The 27,383-nt window shown below is 43.8% G+C and overlaps 1 protein-coding gene across 18 annotated transcripts in view; it reads right to left on the bottom strand.

Moving 5' to 3' along the window:
• The window catches only part of LOC129820868 (peripheral plasma membrane protein CASK-like), a 237,314-nt gene that overhangs the window by 162,872 nt on the left and 47,059 nt on the right, over window positions 1-27,383 (bottom strand). For 16 of the 18 annotated variants that reach the window (XR_008754252.1, XM_055877923.1, XM_055877926.1 and 13 more), the window contains one exon: window positions 6,771-6,883. Coding sequence is in view for 17 of the 18 variants with exons in the window: in XM_055877923.1 (XP_055733898.1) it covers window positions 6,771-6,883 (113 nt within the window). In the remaining variant the exon portion in view is untranslated. Of the gene's footprint in view, window positions 1-6,770; window positions 6,925-27,383 lie in introns of those variants that run through there. The other 2 variants (XM_055877928.1, XM_055877935.1) reach the window with 1 other exon arrangement.

Genomic DNA, 27,383 nt, shown 5'->3' with positions numbered 1-27,383 from the left:
CCGGAGCCTCCAGCGTCGCCCTTCAGTCCGGTGCCTCCAGCGTCGCCCTTCGGTTTGGAGCCTCCAGCGTCGCCCTTCAGTCCAGAGCCTTCAGCGACGCCCTTCAGTCCGGAGCCTCCAGCGTCGCCCTTCAGTTTGGAGCCTCCAGGGTCGCCCTTCAGTCCGGAGCCTCCAGCGTCGCCCTTCAGTCCGGAGCCTCCAGAGACGTTCGCCGGTCCGGAGCCTCCAGTGTCGCCCTCCAGTCCGGAGCCTCTAGCGTCGCCCTCCAGTCCGGAGCCTCCAGCGACGCCCCCCAGGCCGGGGCCCACTACAAGAGTGCCCAGTCCGAGGCCCGCTACGAGGGTCCCCAGTCCGGGGTCAGCGGCGAGGGTCCCCGCTCTAGAGGCGCCACCTAGGTGGGCCAAGCCAGAGGTGGAGCGGTCAAAAAGCTGCACTGAAGTCTAACAAAACAGCTTCCACAATCTTCCTATTATCAATTTCTCTTAGCATATAATCAGTAATTTGTGTAAGTGCCGTACATGTGGAATGCCCTTCCCTATAAGCATGCTGAAAGTCTGTTGTTAGTAGCCTTGTATCTGGTCAAACACATTTTCCCCAAAAGTTTACTAAGGGTTGGTAACAGGCTGATTGGTCGGCTGTTTGAGCAAGTAAAGGGTGCTTCGCTATTCTTGGGTAGCAGCAGAATTACTTTTGTTTCCTCCAGGCCTGAGAGCACACACTTTCCTGTAGGCTTAGATTGAAGAAATTTCAAATAGGAATGACAATATAATCCGCCATTATCCTCAGTAATTTTCCAGCCAAGTTGTCAGACCCAGGTGGCTTGTCATTGTTGATAGACAACAATAATGTTTTCATCTCTTCCACACTGACTTTACGGAATTCTAAATTACAATGCTTGTCTTTCATCATTTGGTCACTTATGTATGGATGTATAGGTTCATGCCTAAATTTGCTAATCTTACCAGTGAAAAAATCATTAAAGTTGTAACGACTGTTTGAAGAAGAGGACCAAGGTGCAGCGTTGTACGTGTTCATGATTTTTAACACAGCTGAACACTAGAACAAAAAATAACAAAGAGAAACAAACGAAACAGTTCTGTCTGGTGCAGACACACAAAACAGAAAGTAGTTACCTAAGTATGTTTCTCAATCAGAGACAACGATAGACAGCTGCTTCTGATTGAGAACCACACCAGGCCAAACAACAAAGAAATACAAAACATAGAACACAAAACATAGAATGCCCACCGCAACTCACACCCTGACCAAACCAAAATAGAGACATAAAAATGATCTCTAAGGTCAGGGCGTGACAAAAGTAGTTGTCAATATCAGTGGGTTTTATGATGAATGAGCCATCTGATTCAATGAATGAGGGAGCCGATTTCAAGTTAATGCCCAAATATTTATTTAAGGTGCTCCAAAGCTTTTTACTATCATTTTTTAAATATAATTTATCTTCCTTCAATAGTACAGTTTCTTCTTCTTTTTGTTTAGTTTAGTCACACGATTTTTCAATTTACAGAACGTTTGCCAATCGGCTGACCTATTCATCACACTATTAGCACCACTAGGACAGAGAGCCAAATGTGTGTTTGTAAACAGAGAGAATGTGTGTGTGTGTGTAGGAAAGCTATACGTGTGTGTGAGACCCCTGCTGGCCGGTCGATCACTGGGCCATGCACTGTCTGGGTCCTTTTGGCCTGTCCCTAGGATCTGTGCAGCATTGTGTGTGTGTATCCCTGCTCCTCTATTAAAGATGATCACAGTGTAACTGTTCTCTTTTCTACCATCATGTGAAAAATAAAAAATAATAAATCAACAAAGGGAACAGTGTTGCTGCCATCACTTGTACGTGTGTGTGTGTGTGTGTGTGTGTGTGTGTGTGTGTGTGTGTGTGTGTGTGTGTGTGTGTGTGTGTGTGTACGGTTGATAGATTTCCCAGCGCTCCAGCCAAGGCTTGTGATAGGTTATAAAGGAGATGGATGGTGATGGAGAGGAATGGAAGATTCATTTCAGATTTATTTCTGTTTTTCTCTGTCGTTTTCCATCCCTCTGTTTTCATCACTCGCTTAATGAGAACGTTAGGATGACATAAATCCCTGGCTCTGGTAGATATTTCTCCTCCGTGGAGCAGGGTACATGATCCCTCGTTCACAAGGGGTTTGTAGGGGCTTGACTGTGGTATGTGGTAGAAAGACAAGCTAAACTCAAACAGTCATGCAGACTTAGAAAGCCACTTAACCTGACAGCAAATCTTTACAGCACGCACAGATGGCTCAATTGCATGAATTACTCCCAAAGTAATAAATAACACTAGCAGTAAAAATGATGAGAATAATGACATTTTTAAAATATATTTTCAAAACCTTTACATTTTCTCTGTATGGAAATGTTATGCCAGACTGGCACTCAGAATAGAGCAGTGTTTCTGGAGAAGAGTATAAAAAAGTATGTGGACACCCCTTCAAATTCAGCAACACCCGTTGCTGAAAGGTGTATAAAATTGAGCACACAGCCATGCAATCTACATAGACAAACATTTGCAGTAGAATGGCCTTACTGAGAGCTCAGTGACTTTCAACGTGGCACCATCAGAGGATGCCACCTTTCCAACAAGTCAGTTTGTCAAATTTCTTCCCTGCTAGAGCTGCCCCGGTCAACTCCAAGTTGAGCACTATTGTGAAGTGGAAATGTCTGGGAGCAACAACGGCTCAGCCACGAAGTGGCAGGCCACACAAGCTCACAGAACGGGACTGCCGAGTGCTGAAGCGCGTAGCTCGTAAAAATGGTCTGTCCTCGGTTGCGACACTCACTACCGAGATCCAAACTGCCTCTGGAAGCAACGTCAGTGTAAGGGCTGTCGTTCTCCTCTTCCTCAGACGAGGAGAGGAGAGAAGGATCAGTGGACCAATACGCAGCATTAGGGAAATAAGCCATCTCTTTATTTGTAACGACGATGGCAACACGGAAAAACAAAACACTTTCAAAATTACAAAACAAGAAAACGACGTAGACGAAAAACCTGAACATGAACTTACATACCTAACGTAAAACTCACGGACAGGAACAGACTACATCAAAACGAAACGAACAGCCAAACAGTCCCGTATGGTACATACATTCGACGACACAGGAGACAATCACCCACAAACAAACAGTGAGAACACCCTACCTAAATATGACTCTTAATTAGAGGAGAACGCAAAACACCTGCCTCTAATTAAGAGCCATACCAGGCAACCAAAACCAACATAGAAACAGAAAACATAGACTGCCCACCCAAAACACACGCCCTGACCATAAACACATACAAAAACAACATAAAACAGGTCAGGACCGTTACAGTCAGCACAATAACTGTTCGTTGGGAGCTTCATGAAATGGTTTCCGTGGTCGAGCAGCCGCACATAAGACTAAGATCACCATTGCACAATACCAACTGTCGGCTGGAGTGGTGTAAAGCTTGCCGCCATTGAACTCTGGAGCAATGGAAACGTGTTCTCTGGAGTGATGAATCAAGCTTCACCATCTAGCAGTCCGACGGACAAATCTGGGTTTTGCAGATGCCAGGAGAACGCTACCTGCCCCAATGCATAGTGGCAACTGTAAAGATTGGTGGGGGAGGAATAATGGTCTGGGGCTGTTATTCGTGGTTCGTTCTAGGCCCCTTAGTTCCAGGGAAGGGAAATCTTAACGCTACAGTATAAAATGACATGCTAGACCATTCCGTGCTTCCAACTTTGTGGCAACAGTTTGGGGAAGGCCCTTTCCTGTTTTAGCAGGATAATGCCCCCGTGCACAACCGAGGTCCATACAGAAATTGTTTGTCGAGGTTGGTGTGGAAGAACTTGACTGTCCTGCACAGTCTCACCAGACAGCCTCAATAGAGCACAGAAAGAACAGTCTCACCAGACAGCCTCAATAGAGCACAGAGAGAACAGTCTCACTAGACAGCCTCAATAGAGCACAGAAAGAACAGTCTCACCAGACAGCCTCAGTAGAGCACAGAAATAACAGTCTCACTAGACAGCCTCAATAGAGCACAGAAAGAACAGTCTCACCAGACAGCCTCAGTAGAGCACAGAAATGACAGTCTCACTAGACAGCCTCAGTAGAGCACAGAAATAACAGTCTCACCATACAGCCTCAATAGAGCACAGAAAGAACAGTCTCACCAGACAGCCTCAGTAGAGCACAGAAATAACAGTCTCACTAGACAGCCTCAATAGAGCACAGAAAGAACAGCCTCACCAGACAGCCTCAACAGAGCACAGAAAGAACAGTCTCACCAGACAGCCTCAGTAGAGCACAGAAATAACAGTCTCACTAGACAGCCTCAATAGAGCACAGAAAGAACAGTCTCACTAGACAGCCTCAATAGAGCACAGAAATAACAGTCTCACTAGACAGCCTCAATAGAGCACAGAAAGAACAGTCTCACTAGACAGCCTCAATAGAGCACAGAAATAACAGTTCACTAGACAGCCTCAATAAAGCACAGAAATAACAGTCTCACTAGACAGCCTCAATAAAGCACAGAAATAACAGTTCACTAGACAGCCTCAATAGAGCACAGAAAGAACAGTCTCACTAGACAGCCTCAATAGAGCACAGAAATAACAGTTCACTAGACAGCCTCAATAGAGCACAGAAATAACAGTTCACTAGACAGCCTCAGTAGAGCACAGAAATAACAGTCTCACCATACAGCCTCAATAGAGCACAGAAAGAACAGTCTCACCAGACAGCCTCAGTAGAGCACAGAAATAACAGTCTCACCAGACAGCCTCAATAGAGCACAGAAAGAACAGCCTCACCAGACAGCCTCAACAGAGCACAGAAATAACAGTCTCACTAGACAGCCTCAATAGAGCACAGAAAGAACAGTCTCACTAGACAGCCTCAATAGAGCACAGAAAGAACAGTCTCACTAGACAGCCTCAATAGAGCAAAGAAATAACAGTCTCACTAGACAGCCTCAATAGAGCACAGAAAGAACAGTCTCACTAGACAGCCTCAATAGAGCACAGAAATAACAGTTCACTAGACAGCCTCAATAAAGCACAGAAATAACAGTCTCACTAGACAGCCTCAATAAAGCACAGAAATAACAGTTCACTAGACAGCCTCAATAGAGCACAGAAAGAACAGTCTCACTAGACAGCCTCAATAGAGCACAGAAATAACAGTTCACTAGACAGCCTCAATAGAGCACAGAAATAACAGTTCACTAGACAGCCTCAATAGAGCACAGAAAGAACAGTCTCACTAGACAGCCTCAATAAAGCACAGAAAGATCTCACAGAACTTCTCTGTCTTTCTCTCTCTTTCTTACCCTTTCTTTATCTCACTCCCTCTCATACTTTTCTCTCTGACCCTCCCTCCCTCCCTCCCTCCCTCCCTCCCTCCCTCCCTCCCTCTCTCCCTCTCTCCCTCCCTCCCTCCCTCCCTCCATGTGTCTGTCTGTCTGTCTGTCTGTCTGTCTGTCTGTCTGTCTGTCTGTCTGTCTGTCTGTCCCCATATACATACTGGAGACAGACTTTCTGTCAGTCCGTCTGTTCGTCCATCCGTCTGTCCGTCTTTCTCTCTGCTTCTCATAGAAGGTAAGTGTAACGGTCACTAAGTATAATTTGAAGCGGTAGAGGCAATGGTTAGGCAGAACAAAGTGGTAATGTAATATAATATATAATAATGTAATATAATGTGGATCTGGAAGGGTAAGGGAACAATCAGTATGATTCTCCATTGCTGATGAGATGCCATCAGTTGCCTGCCTCTGTGCGTGGTAGACAGTCATGCAAAGAAACACTGCTGTCAATTTACCCTCAATTGGCTCAGTCTGTGTGTGTGTGTGTGTGTGTGTGTGTGTGTGTGTGTGTGTGTGTGTGTGTGTGTGTGTGTGTGTGTGTGTGTGTGTGTGTGTGTGTGTGTGTGTGAGAGTGGGTGTGAGTGGGTGGATAGGAATGTGTATGCTTGAGCCAAGAAAAGGAAGATAAATCATAATGAGAGGTGGAAGCTATAGTAACTACATGCCATGGACTTAACCGAGATTGAACCCTGCAATCTTCCCCTCTTAAAACACAGATAGAACAGATAGATAGAACTCTCTCTCTCTCTCGAAGGTCAGTGTGGAGAGTCTGGTGCTTCGTGCAGACATTTTTCATGACTCACTGAGCTCTTTGTGGTTGTTTTTACGAAAGAAAACTGAACTATCAAAATGTCTTGTGTGATAGTTTCTACCTCAGGCGCGGAGGTAAAGGGTTATTAGGAGTACCAGGTCAGAGGGAGGACATTGGGTGAACCCACACACACACACACACACACACACACACACACACACACACACACACACACACACACACACACACACACACACACACACACACACACACACACACACACACACACACACACACACACACACACACACACACACACACACACACACACACACACAACGTGCCTGTCTGAGAGGGAGGGTGAAATCTCAAGTTCCCTCATACAAGTCAAACTGTGTGTCTGGATAGACCCCTGCTGTGTGGTCATATTGTATAGCATCTCTCTCTCTCTGGAGATCAATGATACAACACAGCTCACCCCTGGATGACCTCTCACACACGCATGCACAGACACAGACACACACACAGACAGACACACACAGACACAGACAGCTGATAGTGTGTACATGTTTGCCTCTATAACCATCAGCATCCACACACAACAGAGAGAAAGATAAATTGTGTATGTGTGTGTGTGTGCTCTCTCACCCTCTGTGCTGAGACCAGGGCTGGAGGTAAACTGGGCCACGTCTACGATCTTCACAGCAAACTGCTGTCCTGCGTCCCTGCTGATACATCTTCGTACCACACTGAACGGACCCCTGCACATGACAGAACACATTACCATCTCATACCTTTATACAGGATAGAACACATTACCACCTCATACCTTTACACAGGACAGAACACATTACCACCTCATACCTTTACACAGGACAGAATACATTAACATCTCATACCTTTACACAGGACATAACACATTACCATCTCATACCTTTATACAGGACAGAACACATTAACATCTTATACCTTTATACAGGACAGAACACATTACCATCTCATACCTTTATACAGGACAGAACACATTACCATCTCATACCTTTATACAGGACAGAACACATTAAGATCTCATACCTTTACACAGGACAGAACACATTACCATCTCATACCTTTACACAGGACAGAACACATTACCATCTCATACCTTTATACAGGATAGAACACATTACCACCTCATACCTTTACACAGGACAGAACACATTACCATCTCATACCTTTATACAGAACACATTACCATCTCATACCTTTATACAGGACAGAACACATTACCATCTCATACCTTTACACAGGACAGAACACATTACCATCTCATACCTTTATACAGAACACATTACCATCTCATACCTTTATACAGAACACATTACCATCTCATACCTTTACACAGGACAGAACACATTACCATCTCATACCTTTATACAGGACAGAACACATTACCATCTCATACCTTTATACATGACAGAAGACATCAACATCTCATACCTTTACACAGGACAGAACACATTACCATCTCATACCTTTACACAGGACAGAATACATTAACATCTTATACCTTTACACAGGACAGAACACATTAACATCTCATACCTTTACACAGGACAGAATACATTACCATCTCATACTTTTACACAGGACAGAACACATTAACATCTCATACCTTTACACAGGACAGAATACATTACCATCTCATACTTTTATACAGGACAGAACACATTACCATCTCATACCTTTATACAGAATACATTACCATCTCAAACCTTTATACAGGATAGAATACATTACCATCTCAAACCTTTATACAGGACAGAACACATTAACATCTCATACCTTTACACAGGACAGAACACATTAACATCTCATACCTTTATACAGGACAGAACACATTAAGATCTCATACCTTTATACAGGACAGAACACATTAAGATCTCATACCTTTATACAGGACAGAACACATTAAGATCTCATACCTTTATACAGGACAGAACACATTAAGATCTCATACCTTTATACAGGACAGAACACATTAAGATCTCATACCTTTACACAGGACAGAACACATTACCATCTCAAACCTTTATAGAGGACAGAACACATTACCATCTCATACCTTTATACAGGATAGAATACATTAACATCTCATACCTTTACACAGGACAGAACACATTACCATCTCATACCTTTACACAGGACACATTACCATCTCATACCTTTATACAGAACACATTAACATCTCATACCTTTATACAGGACAGAACACATTACCACCTCATACCTTTATACAGAACACATTACCATCTCATACCTTTACACAGGACAGAATACATTAACATCTCATAGTAAAAGTAAAGATGCCTTAATAGAAAAATTACTAAAGTGAAAGTCACCCAGTAAAATACTACTTGAGTAAAAGTCTAAAAGTATTTGGTTTAAAATATACTTAAGTATCAAAAGTAAAAGTAGAAGTATAAATATTTAAAAATTCCTTATTTTAAGCAAAACAGTTGGCCACATTTTCTTGTTTTTAAAATGTATGGATAACCAGGGGCACACTCCAACACTCAGACATAATCTACAAATGAAGCATGTGTGTTTAGTGAGTTGGCCAGACCAGAGGCAGTAGATGACCAGGGATGTTTTCTTGACAAGTGCGTGAATTAGACCATTTGTCTTTCCTGCTCAGCATTCAAAATATAACGAGTACTTTTGGGTGTCAGGTAAAATGTATGAAGTCATTTCTTTAGGAACATAGTGAAGTAAAAGTAAAAGTTGTCAAAAATATAAATAGTAAAGTAAAGAACGTATACCCCAAAAAACTACTTAAGTAGTACTTTAACTGATTTGGATTTACTGTAAGTACTTTACACCATTGTATACAGGACAGAGCAAATTAACATATCATACCTTTATACAGGACAGAACACACACAAATTAACATCTCATACCTTTATACACAACAACACACATAAATAGTACAAGAAACGTTTTCTAACAGACTCATTCATGTATTCAAGCAATCGTTCATGAATTTTTTTGCAGTACCCCTGTGATGATCGTCCTATCATGACTGTCATTTATCTATCATCTCTGTCACTCATCTAAAGAGATGCCTAGTATACATGACCTGACAATGTTTATGGAACAGTGTATAAGTTGCACATGTATTTATTGATAATCATGTGGGTTAGAGATACCCTCTTGATTATTGTAGATCACCTGTAATGGAGAAGAAACATGAGTTTGTTGTGCGTCAACGGAAATTGGTTTGGGCGCGCAAAATCTTTTGTTTTGTGTCGCTAGGTATAGTTCTCTTTGTAAACATGTATTGAATGATCAGAAGTGGGATACTAATCTCACCAATGGTGTCAGAAGTGGGATACTAATCTCACCAAGGGTGTCAGAAGTTGGATGCTAATCTCACCAATGGTGTCAGATGTTGGATGCTAATCTCACCAATGGTGTCAGAAGTTGGATACTAATCTCACAATGGTGTCAGAAGTTGGATGCTAATCTCACCAATGGTGTCAGAAGTTGGATGCTAATCTCACCAATGGTGTCAGAAGTGGGATACTAATCTCACCAAGGGTGTCAGAAGTTGGATGCTAATCTCACCAATGGTGTCAGAAGTTGGATGCTAATCTCACCAATGGTGTCAGAAGTTGGATGCTAATCTCACCAATGGTGTCAGATGTTGGATACTAATCTCACCAATGGTGTCAGAAGTTGGATGCTAATCTCACCAATGGTGTCAGAAGTTGGATGCTAATCTCACCAATGGTGTCAGAAGTTGGATGCTAATCTCACCAATGGTGTCAGAAGTTGGATACTAATCTCACAATGGTGTCAGAAGTTGGATGTTAATCTCACCAATGGTGTCAGAAGTTGGATGCTAATCTCACCAATGGTGTCAGAAGTGGGATACTAATCTCACCAAGGGTGTCAGAAGTTGGATGCTAATCTCACCAATGGTGTCAGAAGTGGGATACTAATCTCACCAATGGTGTCAGAAGTTGGATGCTAATCTCACCAATGGTGTCAGAAGTTGGATGCTAATCTCACCAATGGTGTCAGATGTTGGATACTAATCTCACCAATGGTGTCTGAAGTGGGATACTAATCTCACCAATGGTGTCAGAAGTTGGATGCTAATCTCACCAATGGTGTCAGAAGTGGGATACTAATCTCACCAATGGTGTCAGAAGTGGGGTACTAATCTCACCAATGGTGTCAGAAGTGGGGTACTAATCTCACCAATGGTGTCAGATGTTGGATACTAATCTCACCAATGGTGTCAGAAGTTGGATGCTAATCTCACCAATGGTGTCAGAAGTTGGATGCTAACTTCACCAATGGTGTCAGAAGTGGGATACTAATCTCACCAATGGTGTCAGATGTTGGATACTAACTTCACAAATGGTGTCAGAAGTTCCGGAAAACCCTGTCACGGTGAGGAGTGCAGGCAAATTCTAACAAGATGGAGGTCGCAACGTGACAGTGGAGATGCAGTATGCGGCTAATTACTGGTGGTGCTGGCTGAACGCCAAAGACGAACAGATCTGGGCGGCTGCTGAGCTCGTTGAGTGTACCATCAAGGACTTCCCACAGCCGTGGCAGCACTGCCTACCCAGCCAGGAATCTGTTGGCGAGGCTGGGCCAGGTGTGGCGGTTCCTATTGGAGGTGCTAGAGGTCGACTTGCCAACAGAGGGGGCTGTTCCCGAGCCGGAGGCTGTTCCGAAATCCGAGTTTCCCTCTTGGTCTTCTCCTGAGGCGGTGCCAATTACTACCGAGTTCTAAACTGCCTCTGGAAGCAATTTCAGCACAAGAACGGTTCCTGTTGCAGCATGACAAATCCCCCGTGCACAAAGCCAGGTCCATACAGAAATGGTTTGTTGAGATCGGTGTGGTAGAACTAGAACACACACACACACACACACACACACACACACACACACACACACACACACACACACACACACACACACACACACACACACACACACACACACACACACACACACACACACACACACCTTCCTTGGAAAGCAGAACCTCTCCTGCCTCAGGGTTGTGTTTAGGCTACACAGTTTTTGATTAAAGATGACACAGTTCACACATCCTCAGAGAGAGTGTGTGTGGGTGTTGCTCTTTCTCTCCTCTCATTTCCCTCCCTCTCTCCTCCTTATCTGACTCCCCCTCCCTCTCTACCCCTCCCTCTCTATACCCTCCCTCTCTGACTCCCTCTCCCTCTCAAACCCCTCCCTCTCTATACACTCCCTCTCTCCTCCCTATCTGACTCCCACTCCCTTTCTACCCCTCCCTCTCTATACCCTCCCTCTCTATACCCTCCCTTTCTATACCCTCCCTTTCTATACCCTCCCTCTCTATATCCTCCCTCTCTATACCCTCCCTCTCTACCCCTCCCTCTCTATACCCTCCCTCTCTAACCCTCCCTCTCTATACCCTCCCTCTCTCCTCCCTATCTGACTCCCTCTCCCTCTCAAACCCCTCCCTCTCTATACCCTCCCTCTCTCCTCCCTATCTGACTCCCCCTCACTCTCTACCCCTCCCTCTCTATACCCTCCCTCTCTATACCCTCCCTCTCTATACCCTCCCTTTCTATACCCTCCCTCTCTATATCCTCCCTCTCTCTACCCCTCCCTCTCTATACCCTCCCTCTCTACCCCTCCCTCTCTACCCCTCCCTCTCTATACCCTCCCTCTCTCCTCCCTATCTGACTCCCTCTCTACCCCTCCCTCTCTATACCCTCCCTTTCTATACCCTCTCTCTCTTTCCCCTCCCTCTCTATACCCTCCCTTTCTATACCCTCCCTTTCTATACCCTCCCTCTCTATATCCTCCCTCTCTCTACCCCTCCCTCTCTATACCCTCCCTCTCTACCCCTCCCTCTCTATACAGTACCTCTCTACCCTCCCTCTCTACCCCTCCCTCTCTATACAGTCCCTCTCTACCCTCCCTCTCTCTACCCCTCCCTCTCTATACCCTCCCTCTCTACCCCTCCTTCTCTCTATCCCTACCCATCTCTATCTCTCCATCTCTATCTCCCCCTACCCATCACTCTCTCTCCATGAACTGAGTGGAGCAGCTTTTAACCAGGGGACAGAGATAATGTACACACACACATACACGCACGCGCACACACACACACGCACACACACACACACACACACACACACACACACACACACACACACACACACACACACACACACACACACACACACACACACACACACACACACACACACACACACACACACACACACACACACACACACACACACACACACACACACGTGTCTACATCACTGACAACATCAAGAAGCGGCAGTCAAAACTAGTGGTTACAGATACATGTACTAGTCTGTGGTGACCTAAATACCAGAACTGGATAAGAACCTGACACTCTCAGCACACAGGGGGACAAACACCTACCTGGAGGTGACAGCATTACCTCCAAAATATGGCCCCCTAAACACAACTATGACAAAACAACCAACAAAAACGGGTCACAACTCCTGCAGCTCTGTCGCACACTGGGTCTGTCCCTAGTCAATGGTAGGCTTCATGAGGACTCTTATGGTAGGTTCACCTAGAGCTCATCCCTTGGCAGTACTACTGTGGATTGCTTTATCACTGACTTCAGCCCAGTCTCTCAGAGCGTTCACAGTCAGCCCACTGACACCCCTATCATATCATAGCAAAATCAAAGTCTACTTGAACAGAGCAATCAATACTCAATCATGAGGCATCAAAGCCAAAGGAACTGCAGAAATAAATAATTTCTGGGAAAATTTGAACACACTAAACAAAAAACAACACGAAGAGTTATCTATCCAAAATAGAGATGTATGGATAAACCACTTCTCCTTCCTTTTTGGCTCTATAACAAAGAACAAACAGCAAAAACATATACATGATCAATTACAAATCTTAGAATCAGCTTTTAAAGACTACCAGAACCCACTGGATTCTCCAATTACATTGAATGAACTACAGGACAAAATAGAAACTCTCCAACCCAAAAAGGCATGTAGTGTTGGATGGTATCCTAAATTAAATGATAAAATATACAGACCACAAATTCCAATTGGCTATACTTAATCTCTTTAACGTCATCCTCAGCTCTGGCATCTTCCCCAATATTTTGAATATTTTGACTCAATTTGCCAATTTGGCATGAGGGATGCAGCTTGAACCCCACCTTGTTCAACATATACAGTACCAGTCAAAAGTTTGGACACATCTACTCATTCAAGGGTTTTTCTTTATTTTTACTATTTTCTACCCTGTAGAATAATAGTGAAGACATCAAAACTATAAAATAACACATATGGAATCATGTACAATAGTAACCAAAAAAAGTGTTAAACAAATCAAAATATTCTTCTTCAAATAAGCCACCCTTTGCCTTGATGACAGCTTTGCACACTCTTGGAATGCAGAATTCTGCAAAAACATCCTCTGTGTACGTAAAACACCAAATAAATTCTACAACCACCATAAAAAAGCCATCCCCTACAGAGAGATGGACCTGGAGAAGAGTCCCCTAAGCAAACTGTTTGCGGTGCACTGTTCACAAACACAAACAGATCCCACAGATCCCCAGGACAGCCACACAATTAGACCCAACCAAATCATGAGAAAACAAAAAGATAATTACTTGACACATCGGAAAGAATTGACCAAAAAAACAGAGCAAAGTGAAATGCTGTTTGGCCCTAAACAGAGAGTACACAGTGGCAGAATACCTCACCACTGTGACTGGCCCAAAGTGAAGGAAAGCTTTGACTTTGTAAAGACTCAGTGAGCATAGCCTTGCTATTGAGAAAGGCCGCCATAGGCAGACCGGCTCTCAAGAGAACTACTTGCACATCGTTATAACACTATATTTAGACATAATATGATATTTGAAATGTCTCTATTCCTTTCAAACTTTTGTGAGTGTAATGTTTACTGTTAATTTTTAATTATTTATTTAACTTTTGTTTGTTATCTACTTGAATTGCGAGAGAGAGAGAGCAGAAGAGAGAGAGCAAGAGAGAGAGGGGAAGAGAGAGAGGGAGAGAGTGAGAGAGGGGGAAGAGAGTAAGGGAGAGATAGGGGGAAGAGAGATAGAGAGTGCAAAAAGAGAGGGGGAAGAAAGAGAGAGGGGGAGAGAGGGGGGAAGAGAGAGAGAGCGGAAGATAGAGGGAGGGAAGAGAGAGAGAGAGACAGAGAGGGAGAGGGAGAGGGAGAGAGCGAGAGAGATAGAGCGGGAAGAGAGAGAGAGAGGGGGAAGAGAGAGAGGGGGACGAGAGAGAGAGAGAAAGGGGGAAGAGAGAGAGAGCGAGAGAGCGAGAGAGAAAGAGAGAGAGAGAGAGAGAGAGAGAGAGAGAGAGAGGTTAGTGAGTATAATTGCTCCTGTTTGAAGTTAGTTACAGAGACAGAAACCCCTGAACCTTCAGAGGAAGAGGTATAGTGAAGTCTACATTTAAGTGTGTGTGACAGCAAGATAGAGAGAGAGTCTCTCTGAGCATAACAGGGACATTTATCATGCAATAAAGAATATAAAACACACACACACACACAGAGCTCCTGGATAAATAGCTTGGTGAAGGGAAACATTTTGAGGTTGCGAGCACATTTAACGATTTAACGGTTGTTTGATTGGTAATTAGTGACGGTTAGGCACTTAAAACACACACTGTAAATTCCTACTCAGCCCAGCTCATCTCAGCACATGATTGTAAAACTAGGCAGATGAGCTGTGATGTTTTTGGGACTCAAGGAGGAAGCAGAGAAAGAGAGACAGTAGAACTGATGTGAATGATCAACCTGAAACTATTCTAATGCTTTATTGAGACACACAACAACAACAAAAACAATGTGTCTGCTATCTCACTGGGATCTTACAGGTCACGTCCAGCAGGAGGCGAAGGGTAGAAAGAGAGATGGGGGGGGGGGGGGGTGAAGACGTTTGTGGTGAGAGAGAGAAACATCAGCATACCAATAAGGAAAGAAAACAAGTGTTATGTCTTATTCATGAGAGAAGTTGTCTGAAAACAACTCAACAGAGATGACTCAGGAGAATGTAAGTTCACACAGACCCAGAGAGTAAAGGGAAACAGTAAACTGTGTGTGAGTGTGTGTGTTCATATTCTTTAGTACATGATAAATGTCCCTGTTATGCTCAGAGACTTCCCTCTGTGTCACTCTCTCTCTCTCTCTCTCTTGGTGTCACCACCTCACACTACACCACTACACCACTACACTACACCACTACACTACACCACTACACCACTACACTACACCACTACACTACACCACTACACTACACCACTACACTACAACACTACACCACTACACTACACCACTACACTACACCACTACACTACACCACTACAACACTACACCACTACACTACACCACTACACTACACCACTACACTACACCACTACACTACAACACTACACCACTACACTACAACACTACACCACTACACCACTACACTACAACACTACAACACTACACCACTACACTACAACACTACACCACTACACTACACTACACAACACCACTACACTACAAAACTTAAATTAGTGCTAAACACAGCTGCTAGAATCTTGACTAGAACCCAAAATTGTATCATATTACTCCAGTGCTAGCCTCTCTACACTGGCTTCCTATTAAGGCAAGGGCTGATTTCAAGGTTTTACTGCTAACCTACAAAGCATTACATGGGCTTGCTCCTACCTATCTTTCCGATTTGGTCCTGCCGTACATACCTACACGTACGCTACGGTCACAAGACGCAGGCCTCCTAATTGTCCCTAGAATTTCTAAGCAAACAGCTGGAGGCAGGGCTTTCTCCTATAGAGCTCCATTTTTATGGAATGGTCTGCCTACCCATGTGAGAGATGCTGACTCATTCTCAACCTTTAAGCCTTTACTGAAGACTCATCTCTTCAGTAGGTCCTATGATTGAGTGTAGTCTGGCCCAGGAGTGTGAAGGTGAAGGGAAAGGCACTGGAGCAATGAACCGCCCTTGATGTCTCTGCCTGGTCGGTTCCCCTTTCTCCACTGCGATTCTCTGCCCCTATTACAGGGGCTGAGTCACTGGCTTACTGGTGCTCTTCCATGCCGTCCCTAGGAGGGGTGCATCACTTGAGTGGGTTGAGTCACTGACGTGATCTTCCTGTCTGGGTTGGCGCCCCCCCCTTGGGTTGTGCCGTGGCGGAGATCTTCGTGGGCTATACTCGGCCTTGTCTCAGGATGGTAAGTTGGTGGTTGAAGATTTCCCTCTAGTGGTGTGGGGGCTGTGCTTTGGCAAAGTGGGTGGGGTTATATCCTGCCCGTTTGGCCCTGTCCAGGAGTATCATCGGATGGGGCCACAGTGTCTCCTGACCCCTCCTGTCTCAGCCTCCAGTATTTATGCTGCAGTAATTTATGTGTCGGGGGGCTGTTATATCTGGAGTATTTCACCTGTCTTATCCGGTGTCCTGTGTGAATTTAAGTATGCTCTCTCTAATTCTCTCTCTCTTTCTTTCTTTCTTTTTTTCTTTCTTTCTTTCTTTCTTTCTTTCTTTCTTTCTTTCTTTCTTTCTTTCTCTCGGACCTGAGCCCTAGGACCATGCCTCAGGACTACCTGGCCTGATGACTCCTTGCTGTCCCCAGTCCACCTGGCCGTGCTGCTGCTCCAGTTTCAACTGTTCAGCCTGCGGCTATGGAACACTGACCTGTTCACCGGATGTGCTACCTGTCCCAGACCTGCTGTTTTCAACTCTCTAGAGACAGCAGGAGCGGTAGAGATACTCTGAATGATCGGCTATGAAAAGATGCTGTACCTTCCTCTGTACTACTTTACTGTACTCTGCTGTGCTGTACTGTACTCTACTGTACTGTACTCTACTGTGATGTACTGTACTGTACTTTACTGTACTGTACTCTACTTTACTGTACTGTACTGTACACTACTTTACTGTACTGTACTCTCCTGTGCTGTACTGCACTCTACTTTACTGTACTCTACTGTGATGTACTGTACTGTACTCTACGGTACTGTACTCTACTGTACTGTACACTACTTTACTGTACTGTACTCTCCTGTACTGTACTGTGCTGTATTGCACTCTACTTTACTGTACTGTACTCTACTGTGCTGTACACTACTTTACTGTACTGTACTCTACTGTACTGTATACTACTTTACTGTACTGTACTCTACTGTACTGTACTCTACTTTACTGTACTGTACTCTACTGTGCTGTACTCTACTGTGCTGTACTCTACTGTGCTGTACACTACATTACTGCACTGTACACTACTGTACTGTACTCTACTTTACTGTACTGTACTCTACTGTGCTGTACACTACTTTACTGTACTCTACTTTACTGTACTCTACTGTGCTGTACACTACTTTACTGTACTCTACTTTACTGTACTCTACTGTACTGTACTCTACTTTACTGTACTGTACTCTACTGTGCTGTACACTACTTTACTGTACTCTACTTTACTGTACTCTACTGTACTGTACTCTACTTTACTGTACTCTACTGTACTGTACTCTACTGTACTGTACTGTACTGTACTCTACTGTACTGTACTCTACTGTACCATTTTACCGTTCTTCCAGTAAATGCGTTTGTGTGAAATGTTCTGTGGAAATTGTTAAAAGTACTCCTTGTGCATAGAGTTGTTTGTGTGGTTTGTTAAACTTTGAAATCAATGTTTTTGTTTGGTATACATTTCAAAGTGAAAAATCTGAGTTGAATAGCCATCAGGGCCATCTATAACTATTACCTAACTATTATCTAAACTGTACCAGATTTTATGTGTATGTGTGTGTGTGTCTGTGTGATGATACCCTCTCCCTCTTCTTTGCCCTTCAGATAGGGGCCCCGACCAGGTCAGGCTGTGATGTTTAGCTGGTGTGTGTATGTATGTGTGTGTGTGTGTTCTTGGTTCCCAGGGCTGCATTTCTAATACCATTTACACCATGCAAAGCTAGAACTTTCATATCTCCCTTCCCCAGTACAGCTAAGAGACTAGCCTACCTAATAAATCAGAGTTCCTCGTCTTGAGATTCTGCCTCAAATCCTTTTTATGAGCTGGTTCCAGTGATACCGCTGTACCTGAAGGAGCATTTCTGCTCTTCTTACTCGTGTTGCACGGTATACCGAAACGTCTGTACTTTTTCAATACTAGAACATGAAAAAACAGTTCCGTACTAGAATTTTTAGTTACTTTCGGTACTTCTGTCAAATGGCTCACGGATCAAGTCTGTATAAGCGCAGCCGATGTACCTCTTATAGTGCGAGCACACCGCGTCTACTCCACTAAGCCTGTACTGGGAGTCTGGGCTGCCTCATCTTAGCTTCCCACTCACGCACCACAGAAGTTAACACACTTGAATAATGCAACACGGCATGTAGAACCTATTGAACCTGTTCATTACTGTTCTCAAAACGATGTCCATACAGACTAGAACACTTTAAAATGCAACAAGATACTGGTAGCTTCTAGCTTTGTAGGCTAACTTTCCTTGCTAGCTTACAGCTGAAGCCAAAATCAATTCACTACCCTTAGTTCTTTTGCTTGGGATAATTTGAAACCATAAATGCAAACTATGCTGATTTCAAAGCTGATTGCCGCAAAAACGTTATTAATTCACTTAATCGCTTTCTCTCGCACGTCTCTCCCTAAGATCTATAGCCTCAGCGAACAGACTTGCCTCGTGAATGACGCCGTTACTGGTTAATGAGACAGCGCACACATTTATAAAATAAAATGTTGTTGATCAGTACAATAAAATAAGTCATCATTAGAAGGGATTGTTTGTCACCACTAACCCCATGACATCTGCCAAAACAAGCTCAGTAACTCAATGCATGACACCACTATTTAATACGCATTCACCTGTATTGTGAATAGACCTAGACTACATCTTGATTTACTCAGTTTATCAATAGAGATTTACCATTCAAATAAATGATTACCATTATGTTGTTATGTAGTTAGACTGGTAAAAACAAAGTCAAATTGACTGGATGATTGTTTAATTTATTCATTAATGCATACATGGCTGTCTCTGAAAAACTCTGATGTAAATACATTCAAATGTAACGATATTGAACTCAAAATGTGACTCGTTTCAGGAATCTAGGCGTATGTTGCGTGGCACTACTTCACAGGAGAGTCATTTGAATGTAAACTTTAAAAAAAAAATCTAAATGCGTTTTTGGCCAGAAATACCTTCTGGAACATGTGAACTTTCATGTGCCTTAATAACAAATGTGTATGCCATCTGTAAATACAAAATACAATTGTTAAATTATGAGCCTAGTTGGTTTAGCTACGGAAAGAGACAAGAACCTTCCTGCTAGCCATGATTGGCTGAGATTACATGCCGAGAGATGAGTTTGGATTGCCATGCAGCACGCGTCTGTCTATGAACTGAGCACTAACATGAACTGGCCACTATGTGTAGGTAGTCCTTTCTAACGTGTCTTTTTTGAAAGATATCACGTAGTAGAAGTGCAGAAATGTTGCTCTCCACCTTCTAGAGGACTGAGTTTTGAAATCAGTGGAATGCCCGGTGTAATTAGAGTACGATAGCTAAGGAGATGGAGAAAATTCTGGCGTTTGATTGCAAAGAAGGCTGTTGTATAAAACACCTGTCTCCGGATGACATCTTCAAACTAAGGGCAACCATGGCATCTATGACAGAGAAGGAGAAGCATCCATCCATGTATATGGGTAAGATTTTCAGATATGATATGTTTCTAATTTAGTCAGAAAATAGTTTTAATTTCAAGTCACTGTTAGCTAGCTAGCTAATGTTACATGTATAATATATACGGCTATAATCACAGCCGTATATATTCCCCCCCAAGCAGACACATCGATGGCCCTGAAAGAACTTTATCTGACTCTTTGTAAACTGGAAACCACACACCCTGAGGCTGCATTCATCGTAGCTGGGGATTTTAACAAGGCTAATCTGAAAACAAAACTCCCTAAATTCTATCAGCATATCGATTGTGCTACCAGGGCTGGTAAAACTTTGGATCATTGTTATACTAATTTTCGCGACGCACATAAGGCCCTCCCCCGCCCTCCTTTTGGAAAAGCTGACCACGACTCCATTTTGTTGCTTCCAGCCTACAAACAGAAACTAAAACAACAAGCTCCCGCGCTCAGGTCTGTTCAGCGCTGGTCCGACCAATCTGATTCCACGCTTCAAGACTGCTTCGATCACGCGGATTGGAATATGTTCCGCATTGCGTCCAACAACAACATTGACGAATATGCTGATTCGGTGAGCGAGTTCATTAGAAAGTGCATTGACGATGTCGTACCCACAGCAACGATTAAAACATTCCCAAACCAGAAACCGTGGATTGACGGCAGCATTCGCGTGAAACTGAAAGCGCGAACCACTGCTTTTAACCAGGGCAAGGTGACCGGAAACATGACCGAATACAAACAGTGTAGCTATTCTCTCCACAAGGCAATCAAACTAGCTAAGTCCCAGTACAGAGACAAACTAGAGTCACAATTCAACAGCTCAGACACAAGAGGTATGTGGCAGGATCTACAGTCAATCACGGATTACAAAAAGAAAACCAGCCCCGTCGCGGACCAGGATGTCTTGCTCCCAGACAGGCTTAATAACTTTTTTGCTCGCTTTGAGGACAATACAGTGCCACTGACACGGCCCGCTACCAAAACCTGCGGGCTCTCCTTCACTGCAGCCGAGGTGAGTAAAACATTTAAACGTGTTAACCCTCGCAAAGCTGCAGGCCCAGACGGCATTCCCAGCCGCGTCCTCAGAGCATGCGCAGACCAGCTGGCTGGTGTGTTTACGGACATATTCAATCAATCCTTATCCCAGTCTGCTGTTCCCACATGCTTCAAGAGGGCAACCATTGTTCCTGTTCCCAAGAAAGCTAAGGTAACTGAGCTAAACGACTACCGCCCCGTAGCACTCACTTCCGTCATCATGAAGTGCTTTGAGAGACTAGTCAAGGACCATATCACCTCCACCCTACCGGACACCCTAGACCCACTCCAATTTGCTTACCGACCCAATAGGTCCACAGACGACGCAATCGCAACCACACTGCACACTGCCCTAACCCATCTGGACAAGAGGAATACCTATGTGAGAATGCTGTTCATCGACTACAGCTCAGCATTTAACACCATAGTACCCTCCAAACTCGTCATCAAGCTCGAGACCCTGGGTCTCGACCCCGCCCTGTGCAACTGGGTCCTGGACTTCCTGACGGGCCGCCCCCAGGTGGTGAGGGTAGGTAACAACATCTCCACCCCGCTGATCCTCAACACTGGGGCCCCACAAGGGTGCGTTCTGAGCCCTCTCCTGTACTCCCTGTTCACCCACGACTGCGTGGCCATGCACGCCTCCAACTCAATCATCAAGTTTGCGGATGACACTACAGTGGTAGGCTTGATTACCCACAACGACGAGACGGGCTACAGGGAGGAGGTGAGGGCCCTCGGAGTGTGGTGTCAGGAAAATAACCTCACACTCAACGTCAACAAAACAAAGGAGATGATTGTGGACTTCAGGAAACAGCAGAGGGAGCACCCCCCTATCCACATCGACTGGACAGTAGTGGAGAAGGTGGAAAGTTTTAAGTTCCTCGGTGTACACATCACGGACAAACTGAATTGGTCCACCCACACAGACAGCGTTGTGAAGAAGGCGCAGCAGCGCCTCTTCAACCTCAGGAGGCTGAAGAAATTCGGCTTGTCACCAAAAGTACTCACAAACTTCTACAGAAGCACAATCGAGAGCATCCTGTCGGGCTGTATCACCGCCTGGTACGGCAACTGCTCCGCCCACAACCGTAAGGCTCTCCAGAGGGTAGTGAGGTCTGCACAACGCATCACCGGGGGCAAACTACCTGCCCTCCAGGACACCTACACCACCCGATGTCATAGGAAGGCCATAAAGATCATCAAGGACAACAACCACCTGAGCCACTGCCTGTTCACCCCGCTATCATCCAGAAGGCGAGGTCAGTACAGGTGCATCAAAGCAGGGACCGAGAGACTGAAAAACAGCTTCTATCTCAAGGCCATCAGACTGTTAAACAGCCACCACTAACATTTAGTGGCCGCTGCCAACATACTGACTCAACTCCAGCCACTTTAATAATGGGAATTGATGGAAATGTTTTTGTTTTTGGTATCATTTTGATATCGTTTTGGTATTGATTATCGTGATGGTATCAAGTCTTATGATACTAAACCTGGTATCGGTATCGAAGTAAACATTCTGGATTCGAGACAACACTACTTCTTACACTACTTCTGTCTAAGCTCTTAACTTTACTCCCATAGTAACACACTCCCTTAGTAACATGCACTTCCATAGTAGCACACTCCCAGAGTAACACACAGGTAGGAAGCTCTACTCCCATAGTAACACACACTCCCATAGTAACACACAGGTAGGAAGCTCTACTCACAGAGTAATACACACTCCCATAGCGAAACACTCCCAAAGTAACACACAGGTAGGAAGCTCTACTCCCATAGTAATAAACACTCCAATAGTAAACACCCCCCCCCCCCCCCCACACACACACACACACACACACTAACAGCCTATACAATCAATTAGTTAGAGGAGTGTCTCTCTGTCTGTATAGCTCACAAGTCACTGTCCATTAGATGTCAGAGGTCATATGCTAATCAGCAGAGAGTAGATAGCAGTATCATTAACACAGGTTACAGAGGGAAGGTGAGGGGGGGATGTGGGGAGGAGGAGGAGAGGGGAGGAGGGTAAGAAGGTCACTTCTTTTTTTCTATCCCTCGATTCTACTTGTGGCAAATGGGCCAAAACAGTCTGGTAGTAACTCTCCCTATTGCTCTCTCTCTCTCTCTCCTTCTCTCTCTCCTTCTCTCTCTCAAATCAATTCAATTCAAGGGGCTTTATTGGCATGGGAAACATAGGCTTATTAATATTGTTATCATCTATGCATAGTCACTTTAATAACTCTACCTACATGTACATATTACCTCAACTGACCGGTGCCCCCCCCCCCCCCCCCCCGCACATTGACTCTGAACCAGTACAACCCTGTATATAGTGTCACTATTGTTATTTTACTGCTGCTCTTTAACTAGATTTATTACTTGTATTTCTTTTTCTTATCCGTATTTTTTCCAACTGCATTGTTGGTTAGGGGCTCGAAAGTAGGCATTTCACTGTAAGGTGTATTTGGCGCATGTGACTAATAACATTTAATTTAATTTTATATATATTTTTATTTATTTTAATTTTATATTTACAATGGTTCTTCACTGGTTACCCTTTTCTCATGGCAACAGGTCACAAATATTGCTGCTGTGATTGCACACTGTGGTATTTCACCCCATAGATATAGGAGTTTATCAAAATGTTATTTGTTTTTGAATTCTTTGTGGGTCTGTGTAATCTGAGGGAAATATGTGTCTCTAATATGGTCATACATTCGGCAGGAGATTAGGAAGTGCAACTCAGTTTCCACCTCATTATGTGGGCAGTGTGCACATAGCCTGTCTTCTCTTGGGAGCCAGGTCTGCCTTCAGCGGCCTTTCTCAATAGCAAGGCTATTATCACTGAGTCTGTACATAGTCAAAGATTTCCTTAATTTTGGGTCAGTCACAGTGGTCAGGTCTCAATTTGGTGTTTGTCCCATTTTGTGAATTGTTGGTTGGTGAGCGGACCCCAGAACTCACAACCATAAAGGGCAATGGGTTCTTTAAAAGTATAGCCAATTGGAATTTGTGGTCTGTATATTTTATCATTTATCATTGAGGATACCATCAACACCACAGGCCTTTTTGGGTTGGAGAGTTTGTATTTTGTCATGTAGTTCATCAATGTAATTGGAGATTCCAGTGGGTTCTGGTAGTCTTTAATAGTTGATTCAAAGATTTTGTATTTGATCATGTATATGTTTTTGCTCTTTGTTCTTTATTATTGGGCCAAAAAGATTGGAGTGGTTCATACATTGATCTGATTTCTGACGTGCTGTTCCTTCTTTTTCCATAGTGTATTTCTGTATTGTTTTAGGTGTTCACCATAGTGAAGACGTAGACTCAGGATTTCCGGGTCTCTATGTTTTTTTGGGTTGGACAGGTTTCTCAAGTTCTTTCTTAGGTTCTTGTATTCTTCATCAAACCATTTGTCATTGTTCATTTTGTGGAACATTTTGTCCAGGAAATTGTCTAAAAGGGATTTAATTTGTTGCCTAATTGTTTTTTGGTAGGTTTTCACTCTACTTTCCTTCCATCTATAGCATTTCTTGATATTATTCAGTTCCTTTGCCTTTGATGCCTCATGATTGTGTCACGGCCTGACCTTAGTGAGCCTTTTTATGTCTCTATTTGGTTTGGTCAGGGTGTGATTTGGAGTGGGCATTCTATGTTTTTGTTTTCTATGATTTGGTATTTCTATGTTTTGTCCGGGTATGGTTAATATCGCATTCTCTGATTGGGAACCCTACTTAGGTAGCCCTTTTCCCTCTTTTCAGTATGGGAAGTTGTCTTTGTTAGTGGCACTTATGCCCTGTAAGCTTCACGGTCGTTTTTGTTATTTATTGTTTTGTTGGCGACATTTGAACAAATAAAATAAAATGTACGCCTACTACGCTGCACCTTGGTCTTCCTTGACCAACGGCCGTGACAGATTGAGTATTGCTCTGTTCAAGTAGACTGATTTTGCTGATAGGGCTGTCATTGGGCTGACTGTGAACACTCTGAAAGACTCTGGGTTGAGGTCAGTGGTAAAGTAGTCCACAGTACTACTGCCAAGAGATGAGCTATAAGTGTACATTGGAGTCCCTATGGGGATTCTAGTGGGTAGCACACAGGAGGACATCTTTCTTTGTTGAGATAAAAAATAGATATAATTCTAACCAAATGTAAAATGTTCCTGTTTTGATTTATTTAATAGAGTGAGTTTGCACTATACCAAATTAGCATACCCCCTGAGTCTCTTCCCTGTTTCACACCTGGTCGTTTCGTGAATGGGACTACCAGCCCTCTGTAACCTAGAGGGAAACCAGTGGGTCCATCTCCTCTATACCATGTTTATTGTAGGATGACAATGTCTGTATTTCTGATTTCTTTGGTGAAGTCCAGGTTCCTGCACTTTAGGCCAAAGACAGGTGACCTCAGGCCTTGGATATTCCAGGATGAGATAGTGAAGGCTTTGTGTTCCATAAAGTGTCCAATGTTCTTTGTCATGTGGTCTCTCTCCCCCTCCTCTCTCTTTCTCCTTCTCTCTCCCTCTCCTTCTCACACTCTCTCCCTCTCTCTCGCTCTCTCCCTCCTTATCTCTCTCTCTCATTTTCTCTCTCTCTCTCTCTCTCTCTCTCTCTCCTTCTCTCTCTCCCCTTCTCTCTCGTTGACTCGTTGACTCAGTTCTGCAATTACACATGCATATCAACTGTACACACACACACACACAAACACACACACACACACACACACACACACACACACACACACACACACACACACACACACACACACACACACACACACACACAAACACACACACACACACACACACACACACACACAGTGGGGAACCGGCCGGGCCTTCTAGGGCTAAGGATTATTAAAGTATACATTTGTTTATTACATTTAATTTTAATTTCTATTTCATCTTTACAATAATTGTAATAATTTTCTGATTTCATCTCTTCATTTTGTGTTGGAAAGAGAAGGGTTAATACTGAATAGAAAAAATTATCCAATCAGGGTAGAAAAATCTAGTTAGCTCAGCCAGACATCAGCTAGGCCTTCAGAAGCTGGACAGAAGGCCTCTGCCATTCAACTGTATTAGAGCAGAATTTTGGAGTGACAGTGGAATGAACCAATCACATTTTGACTTGATCATCATGAGGGGCCACAGTGGCTCATGGGTCTGCGCACCCCCCCACCTTGCAAGGAAAACCTTTTAGCAACCCCCCATGACAGCAAAGATTTTTTTTTTCATCTGCACATTTTGCCATGGGGAGTAGAGAAAATGTTGCAGTTTTAAAGCAAGTTTTCTGTAATTGTATACATTTTGAAAAGGAGTAGAGAGAAGATTTAGCAATTTTATAACTCATTTCATGCAATTCTACAAATTTTGCCATGGGGCGGAGAAAAATGTGTAGTTGTTGAAATGATAACTGATGATCGATGGATCCCACCCTGGCCGGTAATTCGACCATGCTTACTACAAGTTTAGATAGCTGGCCGCTAGACTAACTTATCCCGCCAAAAAATAAATTTGCTGACATGGACTAATTGAGTGGTTAAACATTTTTTTTTGCACCTTGTGTTTTGTATTATTCTCACTCTCAACAGTAAATTGGGACCACGACTAAGTTCCTAAATAAATGTAATTATATATACATATTTTTTTACATTGGTCCGCGGGCCTACATAAAGCCAATACAGTAGGTGGCAGCAATACACTAATAGATTGTAGTCTGCATGAAACCTTGAAAAAGAAGAGAGCGCAAGAGAAAATAATCCGCAAGCAGTAGTTTTCCCACGCTGACGCTACTAACGGGGTCCGGTTAAATTAGCAGTAGTTTTCCCACGCTGACGCTACTAACGGGGTCCGGTTAAATTAGCAGTAGTTTTCCCACGCTGACGCTACTAACGGGGTCCGGTTAAATTAGCAGTAGTTTTCCCACGCTGACGCTACTAACGGGGTCCGGTTAAATTAGCAGTAGTTTAGCCCACGCTGACGCTACTAACGGGGTCCGGTTAAATTAGCAGTAGTTTTCCCACGCTGACGCTACTAACGGGGTCCGGTTAAATTAGCAGTAGTTTTCCCACGCTGATGCTACTAACGGGGTCCGGTTAAATTAGCAGTAGTTTTCCCACGCTGATGCTACTAACGGGGTCCGGTTAAATTTGGAAGACACATTTCAGTTGAATTTCCTTTTGGAAATGAAATGGTTGTGCTTTTGTATTGGTATGATTTCATGGGGCCTAGTGGAGGGAATGGCCTGCTTTTTCTAACACTATTTGATGCTGTGTGACAGCTGTCTCCTTCCTGTCTATCAGCCGTGGCTCTCCTTCAGCGTCAGGAGCCTTTGATGTGACACTGTTGTTGTCGCTATTGGTGATAGTTGTGTGAAAGTTGTGTAAACATTGCATTAGTTTATGCTGTGTGTCATGTCGTGTCCATGCCGGTTCTGTCTCTGTATGTGTAGCAGCCGAAAGCGCGGCCAGGCCTGT

The sequence above is a fragment of the Salvelinus fontinalis genome, chromosome 23, assembly GCF_029448725.1.
Source record: "Salvelinus fontinalis isolate EN_2023a chromosome 23, ASM2944872v1, whole genome shotgun sequence".
Classification (NCBI taxonomy): Eukaryota; Metazoa; Chordata; class Actinopteri; order Salmoniformes; family Salmonidae; genus Salvelinus; species Salvelinus fontinalis.
The sequence above is the reverse complement of the archived record's forward strand: the minus strand, read 5'-3'. Positions and strand labels throughout refer to the sequence as shown.